Source organism: Papaver somniferum, chromosome 8 (genome assembly GCF_003573695.1).
Source record: "Papaver somniferum cultivar HN1 chromosome 8, ASM357369v1, whole genome shotgun sequence".
Lineage (NCBI taxonomy): Eukaryota > Viridiplantae > Streptophyta > Magnoliopsida > Ranunculales > Papaveraceae > Papaver > Papaver somniferum.
The window spans coordinates 117,072,162-117,088,380 of NC_039365.1; the positions used below are offsets into that span (position 1 = coordinate 117,072,162).

Below are 16,219 nucleotides of genomic sequence, written 5' to 3' on the forward strand. Positions count from 1 at the left end.
ATCAGATGCTTATATTTTGTCGCTTTCTTATATTGTATTTTGCAAACTTGAACCAAGCTTAATGAATGAAAGTGATTTGTATTTTTTGGGTACGTTGGACTCATGAAATTTGTTACATAAGCGGTCTTCTAATACGTTTATTAAGTCCGATTGTGTATTTAGTTTGCTGCAGCTTTTCCAGATTCGGTTTATACTGCAACTTTTATAAACCGATTCTGACTTCTAAAGGGAATCGGTTTACTAAGGAACTATTATAAACCGATTCTGAATAAAACTTGTCTGGGATTATTTCAGTATCGGTCCTTATGTACGACAATATAATCCGATTTTGGGAAGAAAAACTTACAGAAAAACATAACGAAATAATCGGATTACATATAGACTAACATAATCCGATTGTGGACCATTTCCACTTTTCTTTAACTCTTAACATTGAAACTAGCACAAGTCTATTTCTTAGTGTGAGCTTCAACTATCAATGCCGCTTTGAAATGATAAAACTGCTCTCCTCTCTAAGCCTTATATGCATCTTGTGCAGCGAACCCGTCCCCTCTGTACATATCAAGAAACTCATTGTACTTGATGCATAATTTCCTAAGATGATTCGTCCTTGAACGAATGTGGGATGGCTCATAATTATAGCATGGTTTCTTGCCCGTCTATTTAAAGAAAGGACCCCAACCAACTTCAATCCAAAATATAGTATGATCTTTAGGATCTCCGGGAAGATCCTTGAGAATGTAAAAGTTTCTAATCCATTCGGTCTCTTCATCAACATCCTTCATTCTTTCCCTTAGTTGGAATTGCTCTTGACCTCGTTTCCTTGCCTTGAGTTTCTCTTCATATTTTTTCGCAGCCGATAAGATGATATGGTTTCTTTTGTAGTTATTTGTTTGCTTAACACTTCATCCATTACATTAACATATTTGTTTGTAGTTGTTTGTTCGCTTCTTTTGCGTATCTCTTCTTCAATTGTCGCAATTGAAAAAAAAAATGAAAAAATTAACAATGGAGAAAGATTTCTTTGGATTAGGTAGTGTATGAAAGAGAATAGACTATCCTCTTTATATACACAAAGTACCAATGGCTATAATTTCAAATTCAAAAGATAGTCGTTAACAGTCACAATCGGATTATACGTATGCACTAATAATCCGATTCTTGATTTTTCTACAAATCCGAAAATCCACCCAGAATCGGTTTATACGTGCATTAACTTAAACCGATTGATGTTGATGTTCATCCATAATCGGGTTATGTTGGTACATAATAAAAACCGATTGCTACCACAATCGGACTAGTATAGTGCACACATAAACCGATTCTGGGTGGATTTTCAGAAAATTTGATGAGTGAATTTCAAAGATTTAGAGGTAAATCATTGTAGAGTGCTTCTTAGAAGGAATGGATTAAAGGGATTTAACTCAATCACTTGAATTGTTTGTTTTTGAAAAAAAATTCCAAAAACCAAAATGAAATTAGATTTCAATTGTTGTTTTGGATTGATTAAGATTTAGTTTTGATGGAAATTGAAAATGAGTTTTGATTAATGATTTTTGTATTTGTTAATAAAGTGATTATGATTTTGTATTTGAATTTGTGTTAGAATAATTAAATTTTCTTTAAGGGTTAATTTAGTATTTTACCATCTTTTAGACACCCCATATCCTTCTTTTTAGGTTGGTTGAAGTAATTCATAAGCCCCAATTAAGTGGCATAGACCCCAATTTAACCAGGTTTAAAAAAGAAATTAACTTTTCTCAAAAGATTTCTTTTAAAAAAGAAATTATTGATAAATTGATAAAGTAGTACGAATCAATAGATTAGAAAATATAGATCACAGTAAAAGAAAAAAAACAAAACCATGCAACGATAATTGTAATTCATTTACTTTTTTTCTTAGCACATACTAATACTGTTCGGCCAGATAAATTCACTTTGGGTCTTTAATCCCAGTTACAACATTGTCTTATACTGCATGATGATGCATCAACCAATTTACGATTTGAAGCAACCAATTTATGCTTTTTTGCATATCTGATTCCGGGGCGGCCCCTGACATAAATAGCAAAGAGCTATTGGTTTTTGCCAATTTGGCTATTCATTACCCTGACTAGGAAATGTAGCTTAGCTATAGCTAGTTGATGACTATGATATGAATCATCTTTTGGACCCATAACCATTACTACTGCAGTACTAATTAGTAATCTTCTTTGCCCGGTCAATCAGGTTTCTTCGTGGCCTTGCTTGACCAAATCAATTAATGTGTACCGACCGTTCAGAAAGCTAGCTAATTGGTTCGCTTTTCTGGGCCTAGCCAATCAGGTAGTTCTGCAGTCTGCGACCACCAATCGATACCCACTGTTATTATAGAAAAACGAAACTGAACCACCCTTCTTCGCTCAGCCAATCAAGCAGCTCCAGGTCTGCGGCTCCCGCCAACCAATCACTATACCAACCGTTAAAGTCATACCAATTTGGTCCCAATTGGTTGATGATTCGTTTTCAGTTAGGCCAAGAGAGCTTTGCAACCCGAGCAAATCAATGAGACAGAAAAACAGTGTATTAATAGCTAATTAGTCGTTGATCAAAGAGACCATTGATCATGGTCTAATTATGGTGAACCAGCAATTAATCCACTTTGAGTGGAGTTATTTGAGGCGTCTATATGAAGAGACTTCGGTGATGCACGTTTGTTTTAATACGTCTAACTCTGAGATTTTCAATTTTCCTTTAGTCACAGTCAAAACACTAATTCATCCTCTAGACTAGCTAGTGTAAAGAGCCGATTTGACATAGTGGGCTAGTTGTTGATCTAGTTTTAGTTATACACAACGAAAAGTTTATCGGGTTTTCAATTTCTATTAAATTGATTTGGCAGCTGACATCTGATTGGGGTCTGATTCTTGAACCAAATGTCTGCCTCACTGTTTCTTCATTCTTTTCACTGATTTGACTCCACTTTTGACTCGTGCCCAAGGCCTTTTCTTTTGAGTGTATCATTTTTACAGGGATAGATAGAGAGAGACACCCTTGAAACAGAAACGGGCATATAGCATTATAACCATTGAGGATAGAGGGGAGTAAATCAAACTGTATTGATTCCTTAGTACATGGCTGCTCTGAGAAAACAGTAAACTGGGAAAGAAAGGTACCAAATCAATGCATGTGCATAGATTCTATGAACATCAGATGTTCTGTAGAGAGACAAACTATTTATCTATCGATTCTATCTATTCCCACTTTCTCATGTTTCTTTCTTATGCATGTGGTTGAAAGTGAGAGATGAGAGTTTGGATGTATGGGTGAGAAATTTATCCCATCTATTGGTTGCTATGGCATCACTATCGCCATCTCTTAATCCATTATATGCTATTTATTCTTGATGGAATTCCAATCTGAGCATTGATTTGTGGAGCTGAGCTATTTGGGCACGCCACCACGGAGCATACAAAGAAAAACATCATCCCCACCATCTCATGCAGGTTCTCCTATCCATATGCATACTTTCATGACATCCTAGCAACCTATATACCGTTTGTACCTACACATTTACGACTACATAGCCACGACTGCGTTCGTATGTAGATAAGTAGCCAAGACTTTGGCCGACAATGTATAATTAGTTTGTTGGCTTCTGTGTGCATATTATCTTGACCATGGTTTGCTTATTTATTTATTTTTTTTGGCAAAGAAATAGTTAATTATCATTCAGAAAATAGTTCGACATAGCAGTTACATGTCCAAATTAGCTATTATCTTGAGGCTTATACCATGTTTTAACAATGTTGGTATACTCAGAGTTCATACTATCCACATTTTTGCTCGAACTCCCTTTTTCATAAGTAGAATTCTTAAAGAAACCTCTTTTTACGCCATTCTTTGCAGCATTTTTGGCCACACCTTCCTCCCTTCCTCTTCCCCTAAGATCAGTAACTTCTCTACCATCTTCACATTGAGTGCTGACATTGTTGAGAATCACATAATCAGAACCTTCCAAACCACCCCTGCTGAAACCACTATCACTGCCAATGTCTGTGTTATTTAAATTATTATTACTGTCTTCATTTTCTTGAGAGAAACTTGAAGCAAAACTTTTTCTTCCTTTAGACATATTATCCAATCTATCTAGAGTTTCAAGCCAGTTCTTCATGTTTCTCTCCTCCTTAGCTGACCAAGACCAGTCCTTCTCAAAAAGCAACCTAAGTCTATACATCCTTGTCAACACAACATTCACTTCTATAGTACTACATATGTTAACCTCAAAATGTTGAAAAGATTTAAAATAGTTACTGAAGTTCATATCTAACATTAGATCCTCCATTTCCACTTTCCCTTCCATTTGAACCGAGTCACCAGAGGACTCCATAACCTGCCAAGGCACTGCAACATTTTTACAATTTATTTTAGATAACCACTGCATTACAGGTATCAAGGAATTTCCCATGTCTTCATTGTTTACACCATGGAGTGCACTGATGCACCTAGCTCCTCTGAACTTTCCTTTATGATCTGTTGCAAACATAATTATATAATCATTAGGATCATTTTTGTTGTTGAAAACAGAAAAATAAGCTTTTCCATGTTGTCCTTCTTCAAATCCAAATTGTTTATGCACTTTCATCTTCTTCACTGCCAAAATATGAGTCATTATCTGAAAAACAATATAGTTCTGATTTGGTTTACTTCCATTGAACACAGTTTCACACCTAGTTTTCCAAACAAACCACACAGTGATAGCACAAAGATTCTCCCAGCTAACCTCATCATGAAAAGGGTACTTTTTGTTATGAAACCAAGTTCTAATCCAGTTATTTAGAGTATTACTTTCATTTTTCCTTTTATTTGTTTTATATGGCAGATGTTTCCAAACATTTTTAATATACTCACAGTTCATGAATAAATGATCTATACTTTCAACATACCCATTACAAAGCACACAAATAGTTTTGATTTCAGGTAAAATTCTACAAATTCTTTTTCCAACAGGGAGAATATCATGTAAACATTTCCAAAAAAATAATTTAATTCTGGGCATAACCCCCATATGCCACATTATTTTCCAAGTCCCACTCCTAACTCCATTATTGTTAGACAAATGTTCAGAATCCATACTAAGCTGGATATACAAAGACTTAACACAGAATTCCCCATTTTGGGTCAAACTCCACCTAAGCCTGTCTTTTTTGTTGACATTAATCTTAATTCTTAAGATTTTTTGGATTGTTTCATCCTCAAAACACACCTTTAGTTTGTTTAAATCCTAGTCATTAAACTCAGTATTGAAAAGGTCACAGACATTACCAAAATTATGATTCACAGAGGAATCTAAAAGTTGAACTAGGTTATATTCTCCAAGAAGCCACTTATGATTCGGATATCAATATCCTTTCCATTGTTAACTTCCCAAAAACTGTATTTTCCAAGATGCTGAAAACTTTTCGCAATTCCTTTCCAAAGCCACGAATCAGAGACTTTTATTTTAAAATTGTCATCCAGAATGTCACCATTAGGAAGATACTTAAGCTTAAGAATGACAGCCCAAAGTGACTCAGGACAAGACACTAGCCTCCATCTTATTTTAGTTATCATCGCTTCATTCTTTAACTGAATGTTTCTAAACCCTAAACCCCCCTCTAGTTTAGTTTTACAGATTGGTTGCCAAGCTTTCAAACACAACCCTTAAGATTTCCCATCCCCCCCCCCCCAGAAAAAGTCACGCTGCAGAGCAGTAATTTTCTTTAAAGTATATCTAGTTATCCTAAAACAGTTCATCTGATAATTAGGTATAGTTTCTATAACAGTTTTATCTAAGATTCCTCTACCTGCCCCAGAAATATTAATGCACTTCCAACCTTTCAGTCTACTCGCAATTTTTCCACTATTGAATCAAAACAAACAATTTTAGAAGTATTTGTAAACAAAGGCGATCCAAGGTATTTATCATCCAATTTTATTTTTTGAACCTTTATGATTTTTATCACTATGTTGTCTGAAATTTTCCTATTAGGAACATACACAGATTAAAAAGGTGAAATAAGTTTATCTAACAGGGGTTGCATACGATTAGCAAGCAATTTTTAAATTATTTTATACGTCGTGTTACACAAACTTATCGGTCTAAAATGAGAAGCTTCATCTGGCATTTTGGTTTTAGGGATCAGAGAAATAAAACCGTTGTTTAACTCTTTGAGAAGGAAACCAGTAGTAAAAAAATCTTTGAAGCATATTCACAATATTCGTGGACACTAAGTCCCAGGTTTTTTGAAAAAAGACAGTTGGAAACCCATCAGGTCCAGAGGATGAGTTAGGAGCCATATTGAACACAATATTCCTAATTTCATCATATCCTGGCATCTTCATGAGGATACAATTATCCTCATTAGTAAACATACAGGGGATATTAGAGATTAGATTCTCATCAATAACTGGGTTAGAGGTAGCAGCCATATTAGAGAAGTGTTTAAAAAGAACTTCATTAATCTTAGCTCTACCCCACAAAAGATTTTCATCTTTTAAAGCACAAATAGAGGTCCTAATAGTTCTGGTTCTAACCGGCCCATGAAAATAGCCAAAGTTTTTGTCACACAAATTCAACATTTTATCTCCCATTTTAATTTTCAAGAAGGACTCACTTATAGCATACCATTTTTCAACCTCAACGGTGAGAGTTTTCAAAGTTTCAGATTTATTGTACAAGTAGTGATTATTACTAGCACAATCTAGATCATGTTTAGCTTGTTCAAGTCTTAAGTGAACATTACCAAATTTTGTTTTGTTCCACATACTTATATTTTTCTTAGCAAAAGACAGTTTTTTAACAACCTTATAAGATGGAGAGCTATCATGATGAGTTAGCCAGGAATCATTTATAATATCAATGCATGACTCATTTTCTAACCAAGTACCAAAATAGTTAAAAGGTTTAGCCCCGTCATTCATAGCCTGCTTAGTACTCATGATAATGAGACTGTGATTAGAAGCCATTGCACTTAGATGAACCACCTTAGCATCCGGGAACATGTCCAACCGTTCCTTGTTAGATAAAATTCTATCTAGTCTTTTCTCTATCAACTTAGTATCATTTTTGTGATTTGACCAAGTAAACGGATAACCATAAAACCCCAAATCTATCAATCCTGCCTGATTAACTGCCTCAACTGATCTCTCTATCTCCAATCTGTTTGTTCTTCCTACTCCTTTAGATTCTTTTTTATTGAAAGTAAAATTAAGGTCTCCAATAACCATCCAAGGATAGTGGTAGCCATAGACATTTGTGTTAGAAAATCCCAAGTTATTTTCTTATTTTGAGAGTTTCCATAAAGACAACTAAGAGCCCAATCCTGATTTGTTATTTGATCATTTATGCATACGTTGATGTAGAAACTAGACGCTTGAATCGAGTTTATCTTTACCGTGTCCAAACAAGCTAAGGAAACACCTCCAGACTTCCCTATAGGGTCCATTACATGCATATTTTCGTATTTAACTGATCTAAACAAACTTTCTACTTTCGACTTAATCTGCTTAGTTTCACTTAGAAAAATCACATCCGGTTGAACTGACTTTACTAAAGCTTTAAAATAATCTCTAGTGTAATTTTTCCCACACCCTTGATAATTCCACGACATGATTTTCATACTTCCAAATTGAATGCATTCCTTGTACCGGACATAGTTATGTAAGTTTAATACAACAATGTCAATCACATAAACGAAATATCCTCTATTCTTATTCACATGCAAATTCCCTTTTATACAAATAATTGACCCACCAGAAACATGCTTGCACTCAGTAACATGTATGACATTCATATTCTTGTAATTGCAGATGAAGGTTAGAAGAATAAATGTTATCTGAATGTGTACCTGGTCGTCATGAGCAGAGAGTATCATCTCGTCACTGATTCCAGCAGCTTGGTTCATACATGGACTCGCATGAAAATGATTGACGTATTCATTGAACATATCAAAAGGATCATCATGATGTCGAACAAGAATACTAATCATTTGAGAATTAGCCACAATTATATTGGGATCATCTTCTTCACCATTGCAAAGAGAGGGAGAAGAAAAAAACATATTAAGAATCGAATCAGAGAGATTACTAGCACAATTATCGGATTTTGAAAAACTAGAAAATTCATTTTTGCAAGAAAAATCCTTTAAAATAGTCTCACCAGGTAGCATAGAGTTCTGATCCACCTTAGACTTTTTGGCAATCACATCCACCACAAGAACCTTCCTCCTCTTTCTTTCAGGTTCCACTATGTTCGCAGAGAAATCCGATAGATTTCGGGCTTTTAATTGGTACTCTTTAGCTTCATATAGGCACTTTATCGCCTCCTCCAGATCCTCCTTATTACCTCCTTCACAGATTACTAAATTTCCATTAGAATGCTCATCTTTCAAATTATAGGAGATAATCTCACTCACTGGATCAACAACAACTTTAGCCTTCCCTTTAATTCTGTTCCTCTCATCAGCCATTTTCTTATCTTCAAATCTTCTTGTTGTGTCTAACACCATTTGACTCGCAATGAGTGTTAACTCCCCTGAATTCATCCCCATATCGGCAGAAGATAACCCTACAGTAGGAGGTAAAACAACCCCACTTTCCCCATGAACAACCACCGGAACCTCCTCATCAATTCCTACTATCGAATCTCTTGCTTCCTCAAGTTGAAGAGCAGTGATTGTTGCTTTGCTTACCCCATGATTACTCATATCTACACGTCCACTATGACCCACATGACCAACATCCATCCAAAATTCAGCACCATCTTCATTCACAGATGGAGATTCACTCACCAAAACTACTTCACCCTCAACACAAGGTTCCACTCTATGGTCCAACACTTTGCAAACCTGACAAATCCTCCATGGCGTAACATTATAGTTTACCGACACCCAATTTTCACCCTCGTTATAGTTGACCCTGGTTTGCACTTTGTAGTAGTATCTGCGGTCTTGCGGATGCTCACTCTTATTGGTTGGTTGCATCATTATTATCAGATTAATAAACTGATAAGTTTACTCTTATACTCCTTATGTCCCACTATTAGTTGACCTATTTATTTTTAGATTTTGTCCCATAATAGATGACATATATAACTAACCAAAGAGACATTTCTAAAATTGGTCTTTTAATTGATTATTATTAGTATAAGAAATATGCATAATTTGATAGGCATGTTTATATTCGTTATGTAAGTGTTTTAAAATGCTTTTCAATGACGTAAAGTTTGCGAACATATGTGGTGTAGTTTGAGAGATAAATCATTTCTTACTATTTATTATCCATTACGGTGTAGTTGTAAAAAAATACTTAAAATACTCTTTTCCCTTCATTGCCTTAAAATTTTTGCATGCATGAACTAGGTCATCTAATAGTGGGGCAGGAGGAGTACTTAATTATCTTGTATCTCCCCCCGTTTCAAAAAGATAGGCTGGTTTGATATGTAATTTGTATATGAAACCAGCCTATCTTCTTGAAACGGATGGAGTATAATTTTTCCATCCAACATTATAGTTTAATTTTTTGTGATACAAGTTTTTCGGCTTTCGGGTCCTTGGCTTTTTGTTTTCCGTAGCAATTTTAATTTAACTATCAACAATATTTTCGGGCAGTATGTATTGTTAATACAAAACTAATCGGTTGGCGTTATTCCTTGCACCCATCTAAGACTCCTTCAGAATCTTTAGGACTGGATTGTCGTTGGTACTTCTGTCATTTCTAGTTTTGCTTATGGGATATCCTCGCTTTAGTGCGAGTTTGTTGCCCACGTAAAAGGAAATCTTTCTTAATAACGAATTTCATGATAACGAGAAATAGAAATTAATCACTTGATGTCTGGTCATTTTTTTCTCTTCAATTCCTAATGAACAACAGGATTTTGGTTTTTTATTTTTCAATTTTCCGTATTTGAGAATTAGTTAACTTCTCGATTATGTTCTTCTAGCTGATACCTAGACGAGAATGAATCTTAATGGATTTTTGAGATCCTACTAAATCCATTTTGGTTAAAGCAATCTTTATTTTTCCTTCAAAAACCGCTTTAACTCTTGGGAACATTCTTGATTCATATTCATTGATTCCCCTAAACAGATATTTGTAGGTGTTATGAAAAACAAAAGGACCTTATGTTGGTTGCTGACCAATGGAAAACATATAACCGAACATCAACTTTTTTTTCCCGTCAATTCGAGAAATTATCTATCCATATAATTTCGATATTTGAGTTTTAGTTATGGAAACTCGGATACTCATGAAGGGAAAAGCTGCCTTTCTTTTCTCTAATGATATTTATTGGAAACATTCCATGTCTCACTGAAACTATCTACTTTTTGGCCTATGCTTTCCTGAAAAATTCTATTGACCTATCATGGCTAGCATAGAACCCTCGTACCGGAGAGAGACGTATTTGGTGGTCAATTTAGATTGACTTTTCTTACAAGAAAAGTGAGTGTTTTTCATTCATTTCTCTAAACGGGACATGGTAGATTTAAAGGAAATCTCTCATCTCAGCTCTCTTTGCAGGGAATTCATATGACCTATTGTTAATAAGCCCTTAAACAACTCATTTCTGAGCATTTACGAGGGAAGATTCTAGCTAATGAGAATAAGGATATGTACCAAAGATAGGATTGGATACCTATCTTAGAATGAACCCAATAATGAGAATGTTATATAATATATTTAGAATCAAGCAAGGTGACTCCAACCCTAAAAACGAATATCCACCTTCGTCAATCGATTTTCGCTTAGAAGTTGAGCTACAGTTGAGCAACTTGGGGTTGGATCTTCTTCCCTGGCATATTCCTCAGATTCAGATATAAAGGTGAAAGTCGTGTCCACTCACGTATAATTGAGTTTTTTTTTATTATTCAAAGTGAAATCGGTTCTATTGCAATATTGGATGGAAAAATATCAACCTGATAAGAAATTACAGTTATGGAAGAAATTCATACAAGCAGGGTTATGATAAGTGCATAATTCATTAGATTTAGTATCCATTCCATACTTGCTTTAGCTATTATTCTTGCATATTTTCGTATTATTACTCTTGTTTTCTCTCATTTTCCTATAATAGGTGAATCATCCAAAAATGAGCTAAAAAGTTCTGAAAATATCTAGGAATATTATTATTCCAAGTATCCAAGTGCCCAAGTCCAAGATAAGTGGAAGAAGTGCGACGGAAAGGAGAAAAACGCTCAAAATCAAGAGAAGGGCCAAAGACCGATCTTAACTCATTCAAATTAAGAATTTCTCATCATCATCTTGAACATAATTGAAAGATAAAAAGAATGCAAAAAGAATGAGGTCATTCCGAGTTCGGATGAAAAAGTTGTGTCCAAAACAAGTTTTTATCGAATACCGAAGACAGTAAAGTTCGCGGACAGGTTTCATACTTTAATTCCGAAAATATCTGCTGGAGTTTGAAGTTCGAGGACTGGGTTCGCGAACTTAGCAAGTGGAAAACGTGTATTAACACCTTGGAAGGCCTAAGGGCACGTTTGGGGTCGTTAATTCGTTATTTCAGGTCGGGTTCTTAAACCGAACTAAATACTTGGAGACCAAGTAATGTAAACCTATAAAAAGGTATTAGGTTATGTAAAAAAGGAATCGATCTCATATCACAAGTTCTACATCAAAAACCTAGGGTTTACCCCTTTAAGGGAAAACCACCATTATTCATCTTCTTTGTAATATAAGTAGCTAAATCTTTTGTTGATTAAGGATGAATTCAATGTTCTAAGCGTGGAGCTTTATTGATAATACAAATATATTGAGAGTTTTTATCATCTGCGTTTGTTTTTACCATATCTAGGGTTTATAAGTGATTCTTAGATTGATTTGGAGTGCACGCTAGATTGATCTATTGATTGTTCTGTTTCTAGTGGAAGTTAGGAGATAAGTAACCGTCGAAACTCTCTATACAAGTAGAAATCACGAGACCTTACAGAGGGATTCTATGGAGGAATCGTGTGTAAAAACAACACCAACAAGTAAACCTTGATCTAAGAGTTTAACTACTGGGATTAACCTAATTCACAAAGCTTAAAGCGTTCGATTGGATTACACCTTGAGTGAGCTACTACTTGGTGGTTCGGTTGAATATAATCTGATATTGGAGAGCTTCTGTATCCGTGGTAAAAGGAGGTTTGGGGATAGCACGGGGATAGCTGTTATTCTACGGTTGGTGATGAATGATTCTAACGAAAGATAGATAAGTATTATAATCATGTTAACGCTTGGTAATGGCGAAGGATTCCTAATCATCTCTTTTCTTTATTATTATATTTTTATTTATATCTTATAAACCACAACCCCTCTTTGTTATCTACTTTATCTTGCTGATCAAATAACCTATCAATTACACACCTCTCTGTGGGGAACGATCTCTTACTACCTCTATATTACCAGTTAATTAGTGGACAATATATTTATTAATTTGTTGAGCATACGACAGCCCAATCAAATTTTTGCACCGCTGCCGGGAGCAGCCGTTAATTGATTTGTTATTTGTTTAGCTTTTTTATTTCATTTTTTAGGTTTTTGTTTTGATATTCTCTTTGTTCTTGTGAGTCGTCATGTTTCCTTTCGAAAATAACATGTACGGTGCACACGATTAATCATACAACAGTGGTAATCAATATGATTTTCAATCTCATTCATATGACAACTACCAACCATCCTACGGGTATAATCAAAACCAATCTTTTGGCTATGATCAATATTCCGCGGAACCTTACGGATATTCTCATACATGTCAACAACCTTATGACGGGCATATAAGTGAAAAATCACAAGGATGGGTGGATAGTTATGCTCTTCATAAGAAAATTTCTAGTTTTGCAGAATCGTGTTTTAAACTGGTACAACAGGAGCTCCATACCATGGAACATAAAACACATCAGAAACTCCAAGAAATTCAAAGATATTTGGATAACTTAAAGTTACAACTTTCTCAACTCAGGGAGACAAGGAACGAAGAAGAAGTTTGGCCTCTAACCAAATTAATTCTGAAATTCCTTACGAAGACAACAAATATTTTGAAGATGAGCAACCTTTGGAAAGTCCACATAACAATGATGAAGTTATTCCAACTCCGGATCGTAATAAAGATCATTCATCTATTCAAAAGAGGAGCCTTGGTATGACCGAACCATTGTCATGTATGGTGTGACATACTCAAATGCATATCAACGTTATAATGAACATCCATATTACAATGTTTTTAGGCCGGTTGATTTGCAAGAAGTAGACCCGATTATTCCCTCAACGGACACTCATATAGAATACCCCAAAATATATATTAAAGAAGAGTTCATGAGAGCGGAATTTGATTCGGATGACGAGAGTGTTGAAGATATGGAGATTGAGAATAAAACTAAATTGATTGAAGTCGTGGAAGACCCAATTGAGCTAGATAACAATAGTTTAATAGAGTACCACGATATACTTGAGGTGAATAATTCACTGTTAATTACGAATGAGGATCTGAAACAAGGTTTGTCTAATCCTTTTCTTAACTCTATATATATTGATCCTCTATCTTTAATCGAAGTAGATTCTAAAAGAGTTGTTAACCCAACTTTTAAGAAAATACCTCACCTAGGATTGGAGTTGTGTGATTCAAAAGTTTTAACGGATTATTTTGCTTATAAGTATCCACCACTTGATGTGTTTTATTCGATAATTGTGCAGGTTCACCCAGCTGAGGAGCCTTTTGAAGTTCCCCAATTCTATGTTCTCTATCCACTTCCAAGTGTAGAAAGGGCTTAGTATGGGGGAAACTTTAATAAAGTGATAGCTTCAATATTTATAGTTTGTGCTAATATTTTTGTGAAACTGTTATTTGAATTGCAGATTATTATTTGGAAGGATTACCAAATTTTCAGATTACTGGCGTACGGACGATAACAATAACGTCGGGCTGACGACGTTAAACCAAGCGCTTCGTGGGAGGCAACCCATCGGTTTTATATCTCTATACTTTTTGTTTATAGTTTTCTTAGTTTTTCATATCATATCTTGCATGCCCATCTTAGATTTTACAAAGTCCTATATCTATAATGAAAGTTTTGACGAATTCTCGTCAGAAAATTCTGGCGCACTTGTTACGAAAACAGCTCTCGAGACTTCATACAGAGTCCGATTTGAGTGGTTGACCCCAACTTTAAAAGAGGAAAAAATTACCTTTATTTTCCAAAAATAAAATATGAATTTGGAGTCTGTTAAGTTGCATCGATAGGCCTGGACATTTGAGTTACGGTATTTTTCCAGAACTTTTTCAGATTGCATGACAGTCAGTCCGGAGGCCATAAAAGTCAGACCGTTTATCGAAACACTGTGCGCTTTTGACACCTCATATAAAAGACGTAAGCGAACAACTTTAGTTGAGGATGTTTTTCCCAATTCCCTACCCATTTTTACGGTTTTCGAGTTTAATTTGATGTTACGTCAGAAATCAGAATTTTCAGTTTTGAACATTGAGGACAATGTTGAGTTTAAGTGTTGGGGAGTAGTTAAGTATGTTTGGATTGCATATAAAAAATAAAATAAATAAAATAAATCATACTCTTTGATTTCTTGCAATCTCGAGACTTCATCTTTTGGAGTTAATTATGAGCTATTTAGGTTGACACACTGAACCTTTTTAAGGTTGAAACAGTTCTTACGGCTATAGATTGAATCCCATTTTGTCATTCTAAAATCCTTAAATATATATGTTCATAATTGAATGAGAAACTCAACTATGGTAGTCGTTTAAAAGATTCATCCTCGCAATTAAACATTACTGAATCACTTTCTTTTTATTTTTGCAGTTTTATGTTTCTCTAAAGTGATTTGGTGGGATCCTGATACTGCCGTGGATGTTGTAGCAAGGTAATCATTGGTTGAGTATTTGAAAGCCCCATAAGACAATTGTAACACCCCGTGTTTTTAGCATGGCGCATGCTAAAAGATGCGTCATGGCTTGATATGAAGCTTCATTCAAAGCTTCCGTTGTTTGGCAAGAGGTAGATTGGCTTAAGGCCAATAACGCGCCAAAATGGCGCATTATGTGTGGCATTTGTCCAAGAACAAAATATCGCATCATCACGATGCATTAGGCCAGTTGGGTAGGTGGCCTTGATTTTGCAGCGTAATCATTGCGCATCACGAAAGTTATTGGCCTAGAGCCAATATCGCACAATCATTGTGCATCAGACTAGAGAGGGCTGGACGACAAAATTATTGCATAATCATTATGCAATACACCGAAGAGAATGTCGCACGATCATTGTGCGACAACGGGAACCAGTGTTGCACAATCATTGTGCAATACGGCAGAGTTGCCAGAAAGGGATGGCCGGACGAATGTTACGAAATCATTATGCACAATCATTTCACGCAATAATTACGATGAACAGTGAAACAGGCATGTCAATATCCTCCCCTAAACATATTTGTAGAAATTCCATTAAGACATATATAGGGAGGGGTACTTGGTTGAAGGTGCATATGCGGACTATGTATCAAGTAAGCTTCATAGCTTATCCGGAAGAGTATAAATGATGCCTAAAGCTCATTTATAGTTGTGCAGCCTTGCGAAGAGGGCATTTGATGCTTAGGCTTCACTATGCCATGTCGTGGACCCGATGATGCATAATCATTATGCATCTTTGACGGAATGGCCTACGGACCAGGACATTACCATATTTTGCTAAGGCTACAGCCTTGCAAACGAGTTGGTTAAGTTTTTGTCCCTTCGAGGATGAACTATGGTCTGTGCTTGATCCCTTTAGAGTAGGGAAGGGTACGTAGGCAGCCGCAATGAGCTGCAGCATTGCCGGTCCAGCACGTTGGCCCCTCATATCATCTAAGCTAGGTAGCTACGCAGAGCAGAGATGATTGCGGCCATGCTTGATGAGGCTTAGTTGCATGCCAGCAAGTGGGATGCTCATACTTCCTATCGAGCTACGAAGAGTTGGTAAGCAAGATACGGTAGGGAATGGCAAGGGAATAGGGTAGCATATGCCGAAGTCCAAGGCTTACGCCTGGACAAGACTTGGCGGAATGATGGTTGGTCAGGTAGATAGGAAATTCAGTGATGAAATTCCTACGTAGAGGCAGAGCCAGCAATACATGCAAAATGCATTGACCTTGGCCTATGACCCTAGACCCTTTAGCGGACGAGGGTAAGTCTGGAACGGTGTGGAAGATAAGTCAT

At 35.8% G+C, this 16,219-nt stretch overlaps 1 protein-coding gene across 1 annotated transcript; it reads right to left on the reverse strand.

The window, feature by feature from the left end:
- Positions 1 to 3,708: 3,708 nt before the first annotated feature.
- LOC113305960 lies at positions 3,709 to 9,005 on the reverse strand. The gene is made up of 3 exons (XM_026554950.1): positions 8,180 to 9,005; positions 7,869 to 8,044; positions 3,709 to 4,512 (listed from the first exon to the last, which is right to left on the reverse strand). Exons 1-3 carry the CDS (start codon positions 9,003 to 9,005, stop codon positions 4,459 to 4,461), a joined length of 1,056 nt encoding a protein of 351 aa, XP_026410735.1. The 3' UTR covers positions 3,709 to 4,458.
- Between the last annotated feature and the right edge of the window lie 7,214 nt (positions 9,006 to 16,219).